The sequence below is a fragment of the Oncorhynchus clarkii genome, chromosome 20, assembly GCF_045791955.1.
Source record: "Oncorhynchus clarkii lewisi isolate Uvic-CL-2024 chromosome 20, UVic_Ocla_1.0, whole genome shotgun sequence".
NCBI lineage: Eukaryota > Metazoa > Chordata > Actinopteri > Salmoniformes > Salmonidae > Oncorhynchus > Oncorhynchus clarkii.
The window spans coordinates 42,178,901-42,200,308 of record NC_092166.1 but is presented as its reverse complement, the minus strand read 5'-3'; the positions used below and the strand labels follow the sequence as shown (position 1 = coordinate 42,200,308).

Here is a 21,408-nt window from a genome sequence, read left to right as displayed (position 1 = left end):
TTGTCAGACAAGCTGAGCGATCTTTACCTGCATACTGTTTCCCCAGCAACACACATCATCCAACTCGGATAACACAGGGCTGGGTTGCGTCCCAATAATCTCTCCTTTCTTCCGGTGTTCATGGATTTGAAAAGAAATGACTGACATGGAAACTTTTTCTAGCCCATGTCTACACTGGCGGGCATACTTTGAAATGTATGGGGAGTAGTGAACGAGTGCACACTTCAGTAGGAAGGAGAGACTGTTAATTGGATAATTGGATCCTCATTTCGTTTAGTGCCTTCTGAATACGACTCAGCAACCTACCCAGTAGCAATAAACTCAACATAATGGTGTGATATATATATATACACTGCTCAAAAAAATAAAGGGAACACTAAAATAACACATCCTAGATCTGAATGAATGAAATATTCTTATTAAATACTTTTTTCTTTACATAGTTGAATGTGCTGACAACAAAATCGCACAAAAATGATCAATGGAAATCAAATTTATCAACCCATGTAGGTCTGGATTTGGAGTCACACTCAAAATTAAAGTGGAAAACAACACTACAGGCTGATCCAACTTTGATGTAATGTCCTTAAAACAAGTCAAAATGAGGCTCAGTAGTGTGTGTGGCCTCCACGTGCCTGTATGACCTCCCTACAACGCCTGGGCATGCTCCTGATGAGGTGGCGGATGGTCTCCTGAGGGATCTCCTCCCAGACCTGGACTAAAGCATCCTCCAACTCCTGGACAGTCTGTGGTGCAACGTGGCGTTGGTGGATGGAGCGAGACATGATGTCCCAGATGTGCTCAATTGGATTCAGGTCTGGGGAACGGGCGGGCCAGTCCATAGCATCAATGCCTTCCTCTTGCAGGAACTGCTGACACACTCCAGCCACATGAGGTCTAGCATTGTCTTGCATTAGGAGGAAACCAGGGCCAACCGCACCAGCATATGGTCTCACAAGGGGTCTGAGGATCTCATCTCGGTACCTAATGGCAGTCAGGCTACCTCTGGCGAGCACATGGAGGGCTCCCCAAAGAAATGCCACCCCACACCATGACTGACCCACCGCCAAACCGGTCATGCTGGAGGATGTTGCAGGCAGCAGAACGTTCTCCACGACGTCTCCAGACTGTCACGTCTGTCACGTGCTCAGTGTGAACCTGCTTTCATCTGTGAAGAGCACAGGGCGCCAGTGGCGAATTTGCCAATCTTGGTGTTCTCTGGCAAATGCCAAACGTCCTGCACAGTGTTGGGCTGTAAGCACAACCCCCACCTGTGGACGTCGGGCCCTCATACCACCCTCATGGAGTCTGTTTCTGACCGTTTGAGCAGACACATGCACATTTGTGGCCTGCTGGAGGTCATTTTGCAGGGCTCTGGCAGTGCTCCTCCTGCCCCTCCTTGCTCAAAGGCGGAGGTAGCGGTCCTGCTGCTGTGTTGTATGGCCTCCTCCACGTCTCCTGATGTACTGGCCTGTCTCCTGGTAGCGCCTCCATGCTCTGGACACTACGCTGACAGACACAGCAAACCTTCTTGCCACAGCTCGCATTGATATTCCATCCTGGATGAGCTGCACTACCTGAGCCACTTGTGTGGGTTGTAGACTCCGTCTCATGCTACCACTAGAGTGAAAGCACCGCCAGCATTCAAAAGTGACCAAAACATCAGCCAGGAAGCATAGGAACTGAGAAGTGGTCTGTGGTTACCACCTGCAGAACCACTCCTTTATTGGGGGTGTCTTGCTAATTGCCTATAATTTCCACCTGTTGTCTATTCCATTTACACAACAGCATGTGACATTTATTTTCAATCAATGTTGCTTCCTAAGTGGACAGTTTGATTTCAGAGAAGTGTGATTGACTTGGAGTTACATTGTTGTTTGAGTGTTCCCTTTATTTTTTTGAGCAGTGTATATAGCAAATAGTTATAATAAAATAAATGATTGATTTGATTAATTCATTGATTATCCCTCATTCCCTCCAAGACCAAGACAGCGCCGCTCCGCCATGGGCGTAGCCAATCAGACGCTGCCGTCATTCGCGGCGAGACCCACCACCCTGTCCGAAGGTTTCGCCACCCGCGGCCCAGACAGTGACGATGCAAATGGTGTGGAGAGCACTAAAATCCAGCTGACAGTGTTTTCCAAGGAGTCTACGGTCATCTCCGGCCTCCGACACTTTACCTCGTACCAGATCGATGTGCTGGCCTGCAACCACCCCACAGACCCCTCACGCTGCAGTATGGCAGCCTTCGTCTCAGCTCGCACCATGCCTGAGGGTGAGGCTATCTACATACTAGTACACTACACATACACGCACACCCACTACTTAAAGCGATACTTTGGTAATGAGGCCTTTTATCTACTTTCCCAGAGTTAGATGAACTCATGGATTCCATTTTGATGTCTCTGTGTCCAGTATGAAGAAAGTTTGACATAGTTTCGCAAGCCAATGCTAACTAGCGTTAACGCAATGACTGGAAGTCCGTGGTATCTGCTTACATAAAAAGTGAATTTGACTCTGGGGAAGTAGAAAAAGGCCCCCATTACCAAAATCCCAAAGTATCCCTTTAAGAAACCACTGTAAGAAGTAATAAACCAAAGTATCCCTTTAAGAAACCACTGTAAGAAGTAATAAACCAGTTTAACATGATGATTTCTTGTCTACCTTTGCACAGTATTTCTAGACCAAGGATGTTTGTAGTAGTAGGATAGTAATGAGGCCATTTTAAAACCTTGTGTATCCTGTCTACAGACAAAGCAGATGACATAGTGGGGCTCATCAGCTATGACGTGACTGAGTACACAGTTCATATTAAGTGGCTTGAGCCTAATGCCCCCAATGGCATGATCATCCTGTATGAAGTCAACTATAAGAGACTGGGAGACACAGAGGTGAGAGCTCTCATACATGACACACAGGCACATAAGCAGACACACACACACACACACACACACGTATGCAAACACACATAGGTACACAAGCATAAACACACACAAGTGCATGCATGCACGCACACACAAACAGACAAATACTGAACACTGGATGTGCCCTATAGTCTCACTTAATATAATACAGTCTCTCTGTGCTCTCATTTAGTGAATAGGACCGTTAATGGAAAAGTAATAATAAATACTGAACACTGGATGTGCCCTATAGTCTCACTTAATATAATACAGTCTCTCTGTGCTCTCATTTAGTGAATAGGACCGTTAATGGAAAAGTAATAATAAATACTGAACACTGGATGTGCCCTATAGTCTCACTTAATATAATACAGTCTCTCTGTGCTCTCATTTAGTGAATAGGACCGTTAATGGACAAGTAATAATAAATACTGAACACTGGATGTGCCCTATAGTCTCACTTAATATAATACAGTCTCTCTGTGCTCTCATTTAGTGAATAGGACCGTTAATGGAAAAGTAATAATAAATACTGAACACTGGATGTGCCCTATAGTCTCACTTAATATAATACAGTCTCTCTGTGCTCTCATTTAGTGAATAGGACCGTTAATGGAAAAGTAATAATAAATACTGAACACTGGATGTGCCCTATAGTGTCACTTAATATAATAAAGTCTCTCTGTGCTCTCATTTAGTGAATAGGACCGTTAATGGAAAAGTAATAATAAATACTGAACACTGGATGTGCCCTATAGTCTCACTTAATATAATACAGTCTCTGTGCTCTCATTTAGTGAATAGGACCGTTAATGGAAAAGTAATAATAAATACTGAACACTGGATGTGCCCTGTAGTCTCACTTAATATAATACAGTCTCTCTGTGCTCTCATTTAGTGAATAGGACCGTTAATGGAAAAGTAATAATAGTCCGATGTTGCATCAGCGCTGTGTTTTAGTTACCATGGAAACGCTGCAAAGGCCATAGTCATCGCTGATGTTGAAAACAACATAATCACTCCGGTGGTTCTCAAATAATAGTTATTGCACAAACATGTTTTTCTCAAATCAGGTCATTAGTTTTATTATTGGCTTATATGCAATGATTTCAAAACACATCTGATTCACACAGACATTCTATTCTATTTGCACCCAATCTTAAGTCTATTATTACGCATGGCCTGTTTTATCAATTCCTCTTCTCAATCAATCAACAAAAAATATATATCTTAAGTGGCTTATTCAGCCCTTCTCCTGTCCCCTCCAATTCCTCTCCTCTTACAACGCAGATAAATGAAAATAAAGTGTGTGTTTGTTCTAGGAGCTGCACCACTGTGTGTCCAGGAAGATGTACCAGCAGTCGGAGGGCTGCAAGCTGAGAGTGGTGCATCCTGGGAATTATACCGTGAGGATCCGAGCCACCTCGCTGGCAGGAAACGGCTCCTGGACTGACCCCACACACTTCTACGTAGAAGACCTGCGTAAGAGACACACACACACCACAGACCACTTGACCAATCAGTGAATCAATCAAATATAAGTTGTATATGCAGCTTTTACATTAGCAGTACCAGAAACCTGGCCTAAATCTCCTAAACATTAGAGCACAGCGAGGCACAGTAAAATTAAGAAGATAATTGTATGTGACCATAACTGACTTTCTCCATGGCGATGTGTTTTTAGGGGTGGATCCATCCAATATGTTGAAGATTATCATTGGTTCAGTCATTTTTATCGTTTTGCTGATACTGATGACAGCGGGAGGATTCCTCATGTTCAAGAAGAAGTGAGTATTATGCTTACTACACGTCTATCTTACTACAGCCAACCCGACTGTCTATGAAAGAATCGGCCTGGTGTGTAGTCTGTTGTTCAAGAAAAGGTACGTAGTGTTACAAAGCTTCTCTCCTGACTAGTAGGATTACACCAGTAGTATTTATAGGCTTTTGTTACAGCCCAGCACTAACACATGACTCAACTAATAGTGGTCTAAATTTCCATTCCATCAAACTTTATTTGCCACATTCGCGGAATACAACAAGTGTAGACTTTACCGTGAAATGCTTACTTACAAGCCTTGATACACACTGGAAACGGTTGAGCGTGAAAAACCCAGCAGCGTTGCAGTTCTTGAAACACTCAAACCGGTGCACCCTGACACCTAATACCATACCCCGTTCAAAGACACTTCAATCTTTTTTCTTGCCCATTCATCCTCTGAATGCCACACATACACAATCCATGCCTCAATTGTCTCGAGGTTTAAAAATCCTTAACCTGTCTCCTCCCCTTCATCTACACTGATGGACGTGGATTTAACAAGTGGCATCAATAATGGATCATAGCTTTCATCTGGTCAGTCTGTCATGTTTTGGGCACTCAAGTGTATAATCATGATATATTATTAACCCCTACCTCCTTGTGTTCCCTCAAGGCAAACCCAGGGCCCCTCTGGACCCCTCTACACATCCTCCAACCCAGAGTACCTTAGTGCTGCTGACAGTAAGGACACATTATGATAATATTCTTTGTTCTCAGCTGACCTTTGTGAATACACCTGTTTAAAAGCATAGCTGACTGGATTTTGATGTTATAACTAGTGTACCATGTAAATAGACAACTGACACATACTAGCTGTCACAACATTAGCACTATGGTGGATGTCTATGCGAATCAGAGATGTAGAATGTACAAGACTTGATTGTTACTGTCTAGTAGTGTCCAGCCATTGACTGTGTGTGTGTGTTGTGATCTGCAGTGTACGAGCCAGACGACTGGGAGGTGGGCAGAGATAAGATCAACATCCTGCGTGAACTGGGTCAGGGCTCGTTCGGCATGGTCTACGAGGGCATCGCCAAGGACATTGTGAAGGGCGAGCCGGAGACAAGCGTGGCGGTGAAGACGGTCAACGAGTCGGCGAGTCTGAGAGAGAGAATAGAGTTCCTCAACGAGGCCTCCGTCATGAAGGGCTTCACCTGCCACCATGTGGTAAGAGACCTACAGAGGTTATAGGGGATGCCACCTTACGTTTACATTTTTGTCATTTAGCAGCTTGTAATAAGGATCAATCAATAAAATGTATTTATAAAGCCCTTTTTACACCAGCCAATGTCACAAAGTACTATACAGAAACTCAGCCTAAAATCCCAAACATTAAGCAATGCAGGTGTAGAAGCATGGTGGCTAGGAAAAACTCCCTAGAAAGGCAGAAACCTAGAGAGGAACCAGGCTATGAGGGGTGGCCAGTCCTCTTCTGGCTGTTGGAGATTATAACAGTACATGGCCAAGATGTTCAAATGTTCATAGATGACCAGCAGGGTCAAATAATAATAATCACAGTGGTTGTAGAGGGTGCGACAGGTGTACTCTCAGGAGTAAATGTCAGTTGGCTTTTCATAGCCGAGCATTCACAGTTAGAGACAGCAGGTGCGGTAGAGAGAGAGAGTCGGGTCCGGGACAAGGTAGCACGTCCAATGAACAGGTCAGGGTTCATAGCCACAAGCAGAACAGTTGAAACTGGAGCAGCAGCACAACCAGGTGGACTGGGGACAGAAAGGAGTCATCAGGCCAGGTAGTTCCTGAGGCATGGTCCCAGGGTTCAGGTCCTCTGGGAGGAGAGGGAGAGAGAGAATTAGAGGGAGCATACTTAAATTCACACATGACACTGGATAAGACAGGATAAATACTCCGGACATAACAGACTGACGCTAGCCTCCCGACACAAACTATTGGTGAGGAAGGTGAGACCACCACATACCATGATCGTGAATAGTAGAATTGTCTTCAAAACGTAGGTTGGTAGCTGCCACAGTTCAAGAATCAAAGCAAGTAAGGTAAACAAAATATTCCCTCAGGTGCGTCTGATGGGTGTGGTCTCTAAGGGCCAGCCTACTCTTGTTGTCATGGAGCTGATGACACACGGTGATTTGAAGAGCTACCTGCGCTGCCTCCGCCCTGACTCAGAGGTACATACACACACACACTCTACTGCCCCCTTGTGTCTTGTTGGAAACCAGACTAGTCTTGCACTGTCTCTAGCTGGCTGACTGACCAACTCTGATGGCTAGAGCGAGACTAAATTGCACCCGATTCCCTATATAGTGCACTACTTTTGACCTGAGCTCTATAGGCCCTGGTCAAAAGTAGTGCACGCTATACGGAATTGGGTGCCGTTTGGGATGCAACCTAGAATTATTGTGGCCCCCATGTTTTGTAAAATAGCCCTCGTATTAATAAATGTTTTATTGTTTATTTTTTACAGAATAACCCTACAGGGCGCCCTCCCCCCACTCTGAAGGAGATGATTCAGATGGCAGCAGAGATAGCAGACGGCATGGCCTACCTCAACGCCAAGAAGTTTGTCCACAGAGACCTGGCTGCTAGGAACTGCATGGTGGCGCAGGACTTCACTGTCAAGATAGGAGGTAGACTACACATATGAGCTGGGATGATAAACCAAAAATGATCAACATTACTTTATTTTGCTTATGACGGTCATTTTTTGTGATTTTGCTACACAACGTTCCTGTAGATTGTTCTAAACCCATTATTTGGTCAACAGCCTATGCATTATTGTTTGTTCCTGTTATGAAAGTATCTGCCTGTTTCCCTTTGGCTGCTGTGTGAGCGAGCCACTCTCACTCCCTCTCCCGACTGCGCACGAACGAGGGAGAAATGGATTCTGAGAATTTGATCGTTGCTCAAAATACAATTGCGGGAAAATTGCAGGAAAAATACAGTTTTTAAAGCAACTACCGTTGTCCTAGTTACAGAGAGGAGAGTCACAGCTTTCTGTGACTGTATAATTGATATATTTTGAGTTCATAGCACCACTTTATTTAGTATGGGTTTTGTTGTGGAGCTGAGTGGAGCGTTCCACTTGTGGTAAATAGACCTACATCAAGTAGCCTAGGCCTAGTGCTGGAAAGGTTTTGTACAACATTACATTTACTAATAGATTAATCAATTAGTCTACATGGCTATCCAGCAAAAAAATCATATTTAGAGTAAGCAATCTAGCTAAGTGTTTTGAGTTCCCACTTCCTCAGGCGGTGAATAATATAGCCTAGGCCACAAAGATGTCTGCAAATTCCTCTCTGAAGCACTCAAAGATAAATATGATCATTCTGGATCCTATTTTGACCCGTGGCACCTAAAAATATAAATCATGCATTCCGTGGATATGTTAGATGAAATAGCTTTTTTAATCATAGGCTACCATCTGTTGTCTTACTTGGCACTGGGAAAAATATGTATAGAGCCCTGCCGCTAATGTAAAGTAACTGTCCATTAAAAACAAAATGTATTGTTGTATTTATCGTTATCGAGCAAAATAGTTAAGTTTTTCGCGTTATGACTTTTTGTCCATATCGCCCAGCTCCATTATATATACACACAAATGGCCGACAGTACTTGACTGTCAAGATAGGAGGTATGGCAACTCACCACCTTACTTTTAAAGGAGGGGAGTTGAACAAATTCAGTTGTACTGTTTCTACGGACTATACATTAATCAGTTAAATGCACCCTTATTAAGTGTTTAATATGTTAATATAGTTAAAACCAAGTCAAAGAATACCATTTGAATATTTTTGATAGGGTCATAACAGATCTGTGGGTTGTGTTCTAATTGTCCCCCACTCCTTCAGACTTTGGTATGACCAGAGACATCTATGAGACAGACTACTACAGGAAGGGAGGGAAGGGTCTGCTTCCTGTCCGCTGGATGGCTCCTGAGTCTCTGAAGGATGGAGTGTTCACTGCAAACTCAGACTGCTGGTGAGGACACCTGACTGTGTTTGTCTGTCTTTCTCTGTGTGAATGCTTGCCGACTGTCGAAAGCAGGGATGGGCAACTGCAGTCCTCACGGGCCGAAGTGGTGTCACTGTTTTTAATTATTATACAAGGGGACAGGCCAGGTCAGGTCAGGTCGAGGGCAGGAAGAGGTCAGTAAGTCAGAGGTACAGAACGACAGGCAGGCTCAGGGCAGGCAGAATGGTCCGAAATCCAAGGCAGCAATAAACAGGTACAGAATATCAGGCAGGCTCAGGGCAGGCAGAATGGTCAGAACCGGGGAGACTAGAAAACAGAAACTAGCAAGACTGGAAATGGGAAAACACGCTAGTAAGACAAGCAAAAGACAGGTGAAAAAGATCAGGGAGTGACGCATCAATGCAGAGAGGGAAATCTATACACAGTACTAGTCAAAAGTTTGGACACCTACTCATTCAAGGTTTTTTTAAATTTTATTTATTTATTTATTTTTACTATTTTCTACATTGTAGAATAATAGTGAATGCATCATAACTATGAAATAACACATAAGTAGTAACCAAAAAAGTGTTAAACAAATAGAAATATATTTTATATATGAGATTCTTCAAAGTAGCTTTGCCCTTTGCCTTGATGACAGTTTTGCACACTGTTAGCATTCTCTCAACCAGCTTCATGAGGTAGTCACCTGGAATGCATTTCAATTAACAGGTGTGCCTTGTTAAAAGTTAATTTGTGGAATTTATTTCCTTCTTAATGCATTTGAGCCAATCAGTTGTGTAGTGACCCAGACAATATTATTGGCACCTTCTAGAAGGGGTGGTATACAGAAGATAGTCATATTTTATTAAAGACCAAGTCCATATTATGGCAAGAACAGCTCAAATAAGAAAAGATAAACGACAGTCCATCATTAGTCAATCCGGAAAATTTCAAGAACTTTGAAAGTTTCTTCAAGTGCAGTCGCAAAAACCATCAAGCGCTATGATGAAACTGGCTCCCATGAAGACCGCACAGAAAGGGGGGACCCAGAGTTACCTCTGCAGCAGAGGATACGTTTGAGTTACCAGCCTCAGAAATTGGAGCCCAAATAAATGCTTCACGGAGTTCAAGTAACAGACACATCTCAACATCAACTGTTCAGAGGAGACTGCGTGAATCAAGCCTTCATGGTCAAATTACTGCAAAGAAACCACTACTAAAGGACACCAATAAGAAGTAGAGACTTGCTTGGGCCAAGAAACACAAGCAATGGACATTAGACCGGTAGAAATCTGTCTTTTGGTTTGATGAGTCCAAATGTAAGATTTTTGGTTCCAACCGCTGTGTCTTTGTGAGACGCAGAGTAGGTGAACGGATTATCTCCGCATGTGTGGTTCTCACCGCGAAGCATGGAGGAGGAGGAGTTGTGATGGTGTGGGGTTGCTGACACTGTCTGTGATACACAATGAGTCAAATACACAATGAGTAACGATAACTTGGCTATATACAGTCGTGGCCAAAATATTGGCACCCTTGCACTTTTTTCGAACAATGCACCATTTCTTCCAGGAAACTGTTTAAATTAAAACATATTTTGGTATCCATATATTTATGTCTTCAGTGTGCAGTTGAACAAAACAAAAAATTAACTAAATCTTAGCTAATTCCACAAAGAATTCCTACAATGGGTGGCAGGTAGCCTAGTGGTTAGACCGTTGGGCCAGTAACCAAAAGGTTGCTGAATCAAATCCCGAGCTGTCAAGGTAAAAATCTGTCATTCTGCCCCCGAGCAAGGCAGTTCCCCAGGCGTCAACAACGTGGATGTCAATTAAGGCAGCACCCCGCACCTCTCTGATTCAGAGGGGTTGGGTTAAATGCGGAAGAGACATTTCAGCTAAACTCATTCAGTTGTACAACTGACCAGGTATCCCCCTTTCCCCCAAATGAGCCAGACAATATTATTCGCACCTTCTAGAAGTAGTTAGAAATAATTAGATTTCAAGCAGGTGATTCTCATTTACTTTGGACTTGAACTCACCTGTGATGAGTTGAAGGTGCCTGCAGTATAAACATCACATATTCAACCAGTTTGAATAGAGAAGAGGACTCATTCTCCTGGTTTGTGTCACTGTGTTTACCGCAATGAGAATGGACAAAATAAAGAAAATCAGAGAGTTATCTGATGAGGTCAGACACAAGATTGTAGCCAAGCATGGACAAGTCCACCTCCAGAGACCTTGATGTTCCTGTTTCCACCATATGTAATGTTATCAAGAAGTTCAAGGCCCATGCCACTGTAGCCAACCTCATTGGACGTGGCCCCAAGATAATTTGATGGAAGATTGCAGCGAAGGACTGTTTGAATGTTGGAGAAAGCACCTCTGTCAAATGCCACACAGATTCAAGCTGACATTCAGACACACAAGGTACGACAGTTTCAACTCGCACCATCCGTCGCCAACTCAATGAAAGGGGGTTATATGGTAGGAGACCCAGGAGGACCCCACTGCTGAGAGAAAGACATAAGAAAGCCTGACTGCAATTTCCCAAAACACACCTAAACATGACAAAATCCTTCTGAGAGAACGTCCTGTGGACAGATGAGACCAAATTATAGCTTTTTGGTAAAGTACAGAAAACAAAATTAAGCTTTCAAAGAAAAGAACACCTTCGCTAAAGTCATACATGGAGGTGGTTGAGTGATGTTTTGGGGTTGCTTTGCTTTCTCTGGCACCGGGCACCTTGAACGTATGCATGGCATCATGAAATCAGGATGATACCAAGGTATTTTGGAGCGCAATGTCGTACCCAGTGTCAGAAAGCTCGGTCTCCGTCGAAGGTCATCGGTCTTCCAGCAGGACCCCAAATACACTTCAAAAATCACCCAGGAATGGTTCAAGACAAAACGCTGGACTGTTCTGAAGTGGCCAGCAATGAGTCCAGATCTAAATCTCATTGAAAACGTGGAGAGATCTGAAAACAGCAGTTAGGAGAATGCACCCTTCTAATCTGGGATAACTGCTGCAGCAGTTTGCACAAGATGAGTGTGCCAAACTGCCAGTACAGAGGTGCAGGAAGCTCATTGATGGTTATAGGAAGCGCTTGATTGCAGTTATTTTGACCAAAGGCTGTGCTACCAAATATTAAGTCTAGGGTGTGAATTATTTTGTCAATGGCATTTCTTATTTAAATGGATATATTACGTTCTGAATCAAAAACAAAGGTTCTGTAATATTAACAATAAATAATTGTGGAGACCAAATACTTTGTTCAATTTCAACTTATTTTTAGTTACTTTAAAAAAGTACATGGGTGCCAATATTTTTGTCCATGATATACGGGGTACCGAGTTGATATGCAGGGGTACGAGGCAATTTAGGTAAATATGTACATATAGGTAGGGGTAAAGTGACTCTGCAACAGGATAGATAATAAACGGTGGCAGTAGCGTATGTGATGAGTCAAAAGAGAGTGCAAAAAGAGTCAATGCAGATAGTCCGGGTAGCTATTTGGTTAACTATTTAGCAGTCGTAAAGGCCCTGCATGGTCAATCCGGCATCTGCATTGGCCGTGCTGCATTTGCGGTGATATGGCCTCTGCAGACATCAGGGCATTCATACTTCTCGCGCTTTACGGAGCAGCGCAGAGCCGTTGAGCATAGTTGTTGTGAAGGAAAGTGTCAAGGAGGTGAGTTTGTGTTTATACAGCACCTCCTGCCCCACCTACCATTAACCAATCAGGTCACTGGGTCATATACGGAGCCCTTTGCATCGTTACAAAATTTGGGAGGCGCACAGCGATGCGGTACAGATCTCCATTTTGCCTCTGCATGTCTCCATTTTTGGATCAAGCATAAATTGGCTTTTGTGGTTTGGGAGTAAAAGCTGTTCAGGGTCCTGATCAGTAGAGGCTAGTTGGAGGAGGGAGCTAAAGGAGGACAGGCTCATTGTAATGCCTGGAATGGAATAAATTGAACGGTATCAAACACATTAAGCATATGGAAATCACGTTTGACTTTGTTCCATTAATTCCATTCCAGCCATTACAATGCGCCTATCCTCCTATAGCTCATCCCACCAGCCTCTACTGGTCCTGTTGGTTACAGACTTGGTGCATTGGTACCGCTTGCCATGCAGTAGCAGAGAGAACAGTCTATGACTAGGGTGGCTGGAGTCTTTGACAATTTTTAGGGCCTTCCCCTGACACGGCCTGGTAGAAATGTCCTGGATGGCAGAGAGCTCGGATGGCATGTAGCGCCTTGCCAAGTAGTTGCTATAGCAAGTGGTGATGCAGGCAGTCAAGATGCTGTCAATGGTGCAGCTTTATAACATTTTGAGGATCTGAGGGCCCATGCCAAATCTTTTCAGCCTCCTGAGGGGCAAGAGGCGTTGTCACACCTTCTTCACAACTGTGTTGGTGGGTGGACCATGTTGAGGTGGACACCAATGAACTTGACACTCTTGACCCGCTCTAGTACATCCGACGTGGATGGGGGGTGCTCGGCCCTCCATTTCCTGTTGTCCACAATCAGCTCCTTTGTCTTGCTGATAGTGCTGAGTGATTAACTGAAACTATTTTCTAGTTATTTTTCCGATTTTAACCCTTCGCGCGCCAATCCCTTTTTGTGGGATCGATTTGACAACATACAGTGAAATTGCAGAGTGCCAAATTCAAACTACAGAAGATAGTCAGATTTTCGACCATAAATGGTCCTTTTGTTCGATAAATTCCTTATTTATATCCCCAAAATGTCCATTTATTTGGCGCGTTTGATTCAGAAATTCACAGGTTCCAACTCGCCCAACATGACTACAAAGTATCTAATAAATTACCTGTAAACTTGGTCCAAACATTTCAAACAACGTTCCTAATCCAACCTCAGGTATCCTAAAATGTAAATAACCAATAAAATTTAAGACAGGATAAACTGATTCCAATACCGGATAAAAAACAACGTGAAGCGAGTTCAAGTTCACGCGCACCAAACATTAGACTCCACCTGGAGTGACACTTACAAAGAACAGCCATACTTCTTCATTTCCCAAAAGAAAAACATCGAAAAAATGTCTAAAGACTGTTGACATCTAGTGGAAGCCAGGTTCCTATTAAATAGGGCTTCCCATAGAAAACCATTGGGATATACTATGACCTCAATTTTTTTCCCCACTGGATGGTTTATCCTCGGAGTTTCGCCTGACAAATCAGTTCTGTTATACTCACAGACATTATTTTAACAGTTTTAAACTTTAGAGTGTTTTCTATCCAAATCTACCAATTATATGCATATCCTAGCTTCTGGGCCTGAGTAACAGGCAGTTTACTTTGGGCACGCTTTTCATCCGGACGTGAAAATACTTCCCCCTATCTCTAAGAAGTTTTAAACAACTAATTGACCGACGTCTGTTCAATTATTTGAATTCCATTTTGTTCATTTTTTCCCCGGGACCGAGTTTGGGAAACCCTGATCTACAGTGGCTTGCGAAACTATTCACCCTCCTTGGCATTTTTCCTATTTTGTTGCCTTACAACCTGGAATTAAAATGTTTTTTTTTCGGGGGTTTGTGTCATTTGATTTTACACAACATGCCTACTACCACTTTGAAGATGCAAAATATTTTTTGCGTGTGAAACAAACAAGAAATAATACAAATAAAACAGGACTTGAGAGTGCATAACTATCCCCCACCCCAAAGTCAATACTTTGTAGAGCCACCTTTTAAAGCAATTTCAGCTGCACGTCTCTTGGGGTATGTCTCTATAAGATTGGCACATCTAGCCACTGGGATTTTTGCCCATTCTTCAAGGCAAAACTTCTCCAGCGCCTTCAAGTTGGATGGGTTCTGCTGGTGTACAGCAATCTTTAAGTCATACCACAGATTCTCAATTGGATTGACGTCTGGGCTTTGACTAGGCCATTCTAAGACATTTAAATGTTTCCCCTTAAACCCATCGAGTGTTGCTTTAGCAGTATGCTTAGGGTCGTTGTCCTGCTGGAAGGTGAACCTCCATCCCAGTCTCAAATCTCTGAAAGACTGAAACAGGTTTCCCTCAAGAATTTCCCTGTATTTAGCGCCATCCATCATTCCTTCAATTCTGACCAGTTTCCCAGTCCCTGCCGATGAAAATCATCCCCACAGCATGATGCTGCCACTACCATGCTTGGTGTTCTCGGGGTGTTGTGTTTGCGCCAGACATAGCATTTTCCTTGATGGCCAAAAAGCTCAATTTTAGTCTCATCTGACCAGAGTACCTTCTTCCATATGTTTGGGGAGTCTCCCACATGCCTTTTGGCGAACACCAAAAGTGTTTGCTTATTTATTTCTTTAAGCAAATACTTTTTTTCTGGCCACTATTCCGAAAAGCCCAGCACTGTGGGGTGTATTGGCTTAAAGTGCTCCTATGGACAGATACTCCAATCTCCGCTGTTGAGCTTTGCAACTCCTTCAGGATTATCTTTGGTCTCTTTGTTGCCTCTCTGATTAATGCCCTCCTTGCCTGGCCTGTGAGTTTTAGTGGGCGGCCCTGTCTTGGCAGGTTTGTTGTGCCATATTCTTTCCAATTTTTAATAATGGATTTAATGATGCTCCATGGGATGTTCAAAGTTTCTGATATTTTTTTACGACAGAACCCTTTACTTCTCCACAACTTTGTCCCTGGCCTGTTTGGAGAGCTCCTTGGTCTTCATGGTGCCGCCCCTTGCTTAGAGGTGTTGTAGACTCTGGGGCCTTTCAGAACAGGAGTACAGTTGAAGTCGGAAGTTTACATACATTTAGGTTGGAGTCATTAAAACTTGTTTTTCAACCACTCCACAAATTTCTTGTTAAAAAACTATAGTTTTGGCAAGTCGGTTAGGACATCTACTTTGTGGATGACACAAGTAACTTTTCCAACAATTGTTTACTGACAGATTATTTCACTTAGAATTCACTGTATTACAATTCCAGTGGGTCAGAAGTTTACATACACTAAGTTGACTGTGCCTTTAAATAGCTTGGAAAATTCCAGAAAATGTCATGGCTTTAGGAGATTCTGATAGGCTAATTGACATCATTTGAGTCAATTGGAGGTGTACCTGTGGATGTATTTCAAGGCCTACCTTCAAACTCAGTGCCTCTTTGCTTGACATCATGAGAAAATCAAAATAAATCCGCCAAGACCTCAGAAAAAAATTGTAGGCCTCCACAAGCAATTTCCAAATGGCTGAAGGTACCATGTTCATTTGTACAAACAATAATATGCAAGTATAAACACCATGGGACCACGCACGCAGCCATCATACCGCTCAGGAAGGAGACGCGTTCTGTCTCCTACAGATGTACGTACTTTGGTGTGAAAAGTGCAAATCAATCCCAGAACAACAGCAAAGGACCATGTGAAGATGCTGGAGGAAACCGGTACAAAAGTATCTATATCCACAGTAAATCTGGTCCTATATCAACATAACCTGAAAGGCCGCTCAGCAAGGAAGAAGCCACTGCTCCAAAACCGCCATAAAGAAAGCCAGACTACGGTTTGCAGCTGCACATGGGGACAAAGATCGTACTTTTTGGAGAAATGTCCTCTGGTCTGATGAAACAAAAATAGAACTGTATGGCCATAATCACCATCGTTATGTTTGGAGGAAAAGGGAGAGGCTTGCAAGCCATAGAACACCATGCCAACCGTGAAGCATGGGGGTGGCAGCATCATGTTATGGGGATGCTTTGCTGCAGGAGGGACTGGTGCACATCACAAAATAGATGGCATCATGAGGGAGGAAGATTATGTGGATATATTGAAACAACATCTCAAGACATCAGTCAGAAAGTTAAAGCTTGGTCGCAAATGGGTCTTTCAAATGGACAATGACCCCAAGTATACTTCCAAAGTTGTGGCAAAATGGCTTAAGGACAACAAAATCAAGGTATTGGAGTGGCCATTACAAAGCCCTAACCTCAATCCTATAGAAAAGTTGTGGGCAGAACTGAAAAGGTGTGTGTGAGCAAGGAGGCCTACAAACCTGACTCAGTTACACCAGCTCTGTCAGGAGGAATGGGCCAAAATTCACCCAACTTATTGTGGGACGCTTGTGGAAGGTTACTCCAAACGTTTGACCCAAGTTAAACTATTAAAGGTAATGCTACCAAATACTAATTGAGTGTATGTAAACTTCTGACCCACTAGGAATATGATAAAAGCTGAAATAAATCATTATTGCTACTATTATTCTGACATTTCACATTCTTAAAATAAAGTGGTGATCCTAAACAGGGAATTTTTACTAGAATTGTGAAAAACTGAGTTTAAATGTATTTGGCTAAGGTGTATGTAAACTTCCGACTTCAACTGTATATGTACTGAGATCATGTGACACTTAGATTGCACACAGGTGGACTTTAATTATGTCACTAATTATGTGACTCCTGAAGATAATTGGTTGCACCAGATCTTATTCAGGGGCTTCAAAGCAAAGGGGTGAAAACATATGCACTCACCACTTTTCCATGTATTTAAAAAAATATATCTAATTTAACTAGTCATTTTTTTCATTTCACTTCACCAATTTGGACTATTTTGTGTATGTCCATTTCACAATCAATTTAAATTGCAGGTTGTAAATGCAACAAAATAGGAAAAACACCAATGGGGATGAATACTTTTGCAAGGCACTGTAAGATTGAAAGTTGGTATTCAGCACTCCTAAAATAGTGATTTTTGTCAGACAGCATAGGCAGCAGCTCTATACTTTATGAGTTGACTTGGAGTAAAGTAATAGTAATCAAATAAAACAAATATTTTATTAAAGTAATGTTAATAAGTGATAAGCAGTAATAGTGACAACTGTGGGACTTTTACTGTTCTATTCTGTGTTACAGCATTCAACCCACATGTATCGAAACCTAAATGGAAAACCGTGATTATTTTTGTAATAACCAAAATGAAACCGAAATGACCTCAAAGAACAATAAATTCCTTAACACTACTTGCTGACGTTGAGTGAGAGGTTGTAGCCCTGGCTACACTGCCAGGTCACTGACCTCCTCCCTATAGGCTGTCTCATTGTCGTCGGTGATCAGGCCTATCACCATCGTGTCGCTAGTAAACACAGCTGATTAAACTAATTGCATTCTAAACTGAATATCATGATTATTTGATTATTGGAGTCAGTGTTAGCTGGGACTGGGGCAAAAGTGTGAAACCAATCAGGCCCCCGAGGACTGGAGTTGCCTGGTCCAGATGGACAGAATCTGGATCTTCTCAAGATTTTCTCCCTACCTATCTACCTATGGAGTTTTTCCTTGCCAGTGATTTTTTTCTCTCTCCTATGTTTTTGTGTGTCTCTCTTCCAGGTCATTTGGTGTGGTGCTGTGGGAGGTCAGTACCCTAGCGGAGCAGCCATACCAGGGCCTGTCCAACGAGCAGGTCCTGAAGTTCGTCATGGACGGAGGATTTCTGGACCGACCAGACAACTGTGCTGACCGGCTGTAAGTCTCACCTCCATACTGTACATATCTATGTCCAGCTGTGACTGGTCATAACAAGATTAATCATTATTGAAGGGAACTGTATGGAACATGGATTACACTTCTGTGTGTGATATTGATGAAATCGTGTTTAAACGACAACGAACATCAGCTCTCAACTATAAGATGTAACAGCAACTCCTCTCTCCTGCTATTCAGACACGACCTGATGTCGATGTGCTGGCAGTATAACCCCAAGCTGCGTCCCAGCTTCCAGGAGATCATCGAAATGCTCCACGAGGACCTTCACCAGTCCTTCCAGGAGGTCTCCTTCTACTACAGTCAGGAAAACAAGCCTCAGGAGCAGGAGGACTTTGACCTAGACATGGACAACATGGAAAGCATTCCCCTGGACCCGTCCTCCTACTCCCAGAGAGGGGACCACAGTTCCTCGTACTCTCAGAGGGGAGACCACAGCTCGGAGAGGGACGAAGCGGGTTCATCGCTGGGGTTGAGACAAAACAGCTACGAGGAACACTTCCCGTACACACACATGAACGGGGGAAAGACGAATGGACGGATACTAGCTCTGCCTCGGTCTAGTCCCTCCTAACAGAACACTGTATGGGTATTGTATCCCTATCTCCCCTTAGGCCCAACCTTTTCCCTCACACAGATGCATAGATATAAATATATGAATATATTTTTGTTTTGTTTTTTCATTTTATATAGATAAACTCTTTTATCACTCTTGAGGCCCTCTCGAAGTGTACATATCTCAGGACGTTAATGCTCTCTTGTCAAGATGCCACATCCAATAGACTACGGTATGTATGTTAATGTTCACACAGGAAACACACACACACACACAACCACACAGACACTTTTTGTATTTAAGAAAGAACCCCCCGTGCTTCTTTCTAGTCTTTGATCCTTAAAAAATATATTTCCAATCTTCCACAAATGGGTGGCAGTTTGGGGAATCAACTGTGAATCTAACTTTGGGACAACCAGAAGGCTGCTAACCCGAGGACTCTCCAGACTCTCCCTTGGCAGGTCAGCCCTCACTGGGTCCCTGGGGCTCCCTGGGCCATGGAGGTCCACCTGGGTCGCTCAATGTAAAAGTGCCCTTCTCTTCTATCTCTGGCTGTAGCTTGCATCTTATGTCATGGAGCTGTGTCTCTGTATCTTTGTACTCTCAAGTCGTCAACAAACGACACACTTGAGAACTAACTTTTGGATGAATGAATGTTTCAAATCCAATTTTAAATCTTCAAACAAACTTTATCGATCCACTGGAGAAGCTTGTTGTCAATTTTCTCCTCACACTCTGCAGTATTCCAGCATCACACAGAAATAATTAACAGATTTTTGGGGTTATATATTTTTAATTTATTTACGTTTCATTTTCTCTTTGCGTTTTCACATTTACAGCTGAAGGATATTTAAAAAACAGTTTCAGAAAAACATTTTGACGAAAGAAACGAGTTCCTCAGAAGACATAGCTGCTTCTTTTTATATATTTTAGTGGGTATAGAAAATAGAAATATATTATAGATTTTTTTTTTTTGTACATAGTGGTTGACATACATTGTCTTTCATGAGGTATTTCCAGTCTGTAGAAAAAAAGGTTTTACATGTTTGTCTCTTATGTTTATTTTTTTCTAATCCAGAATTCATACTAATAATCATTTGGACTTGTGATAAACCAGCAGCATATGGTATTTTCTCTTGGCTTGGCCCGTTGATATCAGATCAAATCAAACTGTCTGCTCTTCATAAATAAAGCAGCACGGTGCAACATGACCACGCTCTTTCTCTGTCCAAATGCTTCTGTTACTGTTTACTTTGTTGTTGTTTACTATGTCATGGTGTCATGTGTACAATTCATCTAATAGGTCGGTCTTTGCTGAAATAAAAGATCCCATAAATGTTACATACGCACTTAAATCTTATTTCTCTTAAATTTTGTGCACAAATTTGTTTACATCCCCGTTTAGTGAGCATATCTCCTTTGCCAAGATATGTCACACCTGTAAGGTGGATGGATTATCAAGAAGCTGATTAAACAGTATGATCATTACACAGGTGCACCTTGTACTGGGGACAATAAAAGGCCACTAACATGTGCACAACACAACACAAAGCCACATGTCTCATGTTTTGAGCGAGTGTACAATTGCCATGCTGAATGCAGGAATGTCCAACAGCTGTTGCCAGAAAATGTCATGTTAATTTCTCTTCCATAAGCCACCACCAACGTTACTTTAGAAAATTTGGCAGTACGTCCAACCGGCCTCACAACCGCAGACCACGTGTATGGCAGGCATAACCTACGGACAACAAACACAAATGCATTTTATCAATGGCAATTTGAATGCACAAAGATGAGGTGACGAGATCCTGAGGCACCTTGTCGTGCAATTCATCCACCACCATCACCTCATGTTTCAGCATGCTAATGGATGGCTCCATGTCGCAAGGATCTGTACACAATTCCTGGAAGCTGAAAGTGTCCCAGTTCTTCCATGGCCTGCATACTCACCAGACATGTCACCCATTGAGCAGCACCCATTTACACAGCGTTTTCCAGTTCCCAATATCCAGCAACTTTGCACAGCCATTGAAGAGGAGTGGGACAACATTCCACAGGCCAAAATCAACAGCCTGAACAACTCTATGCGAAGGAGATGTGTCGCGCTGCATAGGGCAAATGGTCACACCAGATACTGACTGGATGTCTGATCCAAGCCACTACCTTTTTTTAAGGTATCTGTGACCAACCGATGCACACAGTGGGGCAAAAAAGTATTTAGTTAGCCACCAATAACAAAAGTTTATCTCAATACTTTGTTATATACCCTTTGTTGGCAATGACAGAGGTCAAATGTTTTCTGTAAGTCTTCACAAGGTTTTCACACACTGTTGCTGGTATTTTGGCCCATTCCTCCATGCAGATCTCCTCTAGAGCAGTGATGTTTTGGGAATGTTGCTGGGTAACACGGACTTTCAACTCCCTCCAAAGATTTTCTATGGGGTTGAGATCTGGAGACTGGCTAGGCCACTCCAGGACCTTGAAATGCTTCTTACGAAGCCACTCCTTCGTTGCCCGGGCGGTGTGTTTGGGATCATTGTCATGCTGAAAGACCCAGCCACGTTTCATCTTCAATGCCCTTGCTGATGGGGGGGGGGGGTTATTCAAAATCTCACGATGCATGGCCCCATTCATTCTTTCCTTTACACGGATCAGTCGTCCTGGTCCCTTTGCAGAAAAACAGCCCCAAAGCATGATGTTTCCACCCCCATA

The 21,408-nt window shown here is 42.9% G+C and overlaps 1 protein-coding gene across 1 annotated transcript in view; it reads left to right on the top strand.

Moving 5' to 3' along the window:
• LOC139376379 (insulin receptor-like) overlaps positions 1 to 19,907 on the top strand; it is a 195,248-nt gene extending 175,341 nt beyond the window's left edge. Inside the window, exons 13-23 of the mRNA XM_071118896.1 lie at positions 1,983 to 2,275; positions 2,752 to 2,891; positions 4,226 to 4,385; positions 4,588 to 4,690; positions 5,339 to 5,406; positions 5,663 to 5,892; positions 6,759 to 6,869; positions 7,166 to 7,328; positions 8,553 to 8,682; positions 17,988 to 18,122; positions 18,321 to 19,907. Coding sequence (XP_070974997.1) covers positions 1,983 to 2,275; positions 2,752 to 2,891; positions 4,226 to 4,385; positions 4,588 to 4,690; positions 5,339 to 5,406; positions 5,663 to 5,892; positions 6,759 to 6,869; positions 7,166 to 7,328; positions 8,553 to 8,682; positions 17,988 to 18,122; positions 18,321 to 18,714 — 1,927 coding nt within the window. The 3' untranslated portion in view covers positions 18,715 to 19,907. The remainder of the gene's footprint in view (positions 1 to 1,982; positions 2,276 to 2,751; positions 2,892 to 4,225; positions 4,386 to 4,587; positions 4,691 to 5,338; positions 5,407 to 5,662; positions 5,893 to 6,758; positions 6,870 to 7,165; positions 7,329 to 8,552; positions 8,683 to 17,987; positions 18,123 to 18,320) is intronic.
• Positions 19,908 to 21,408: the final 1,501 nt, after the last annotated feature.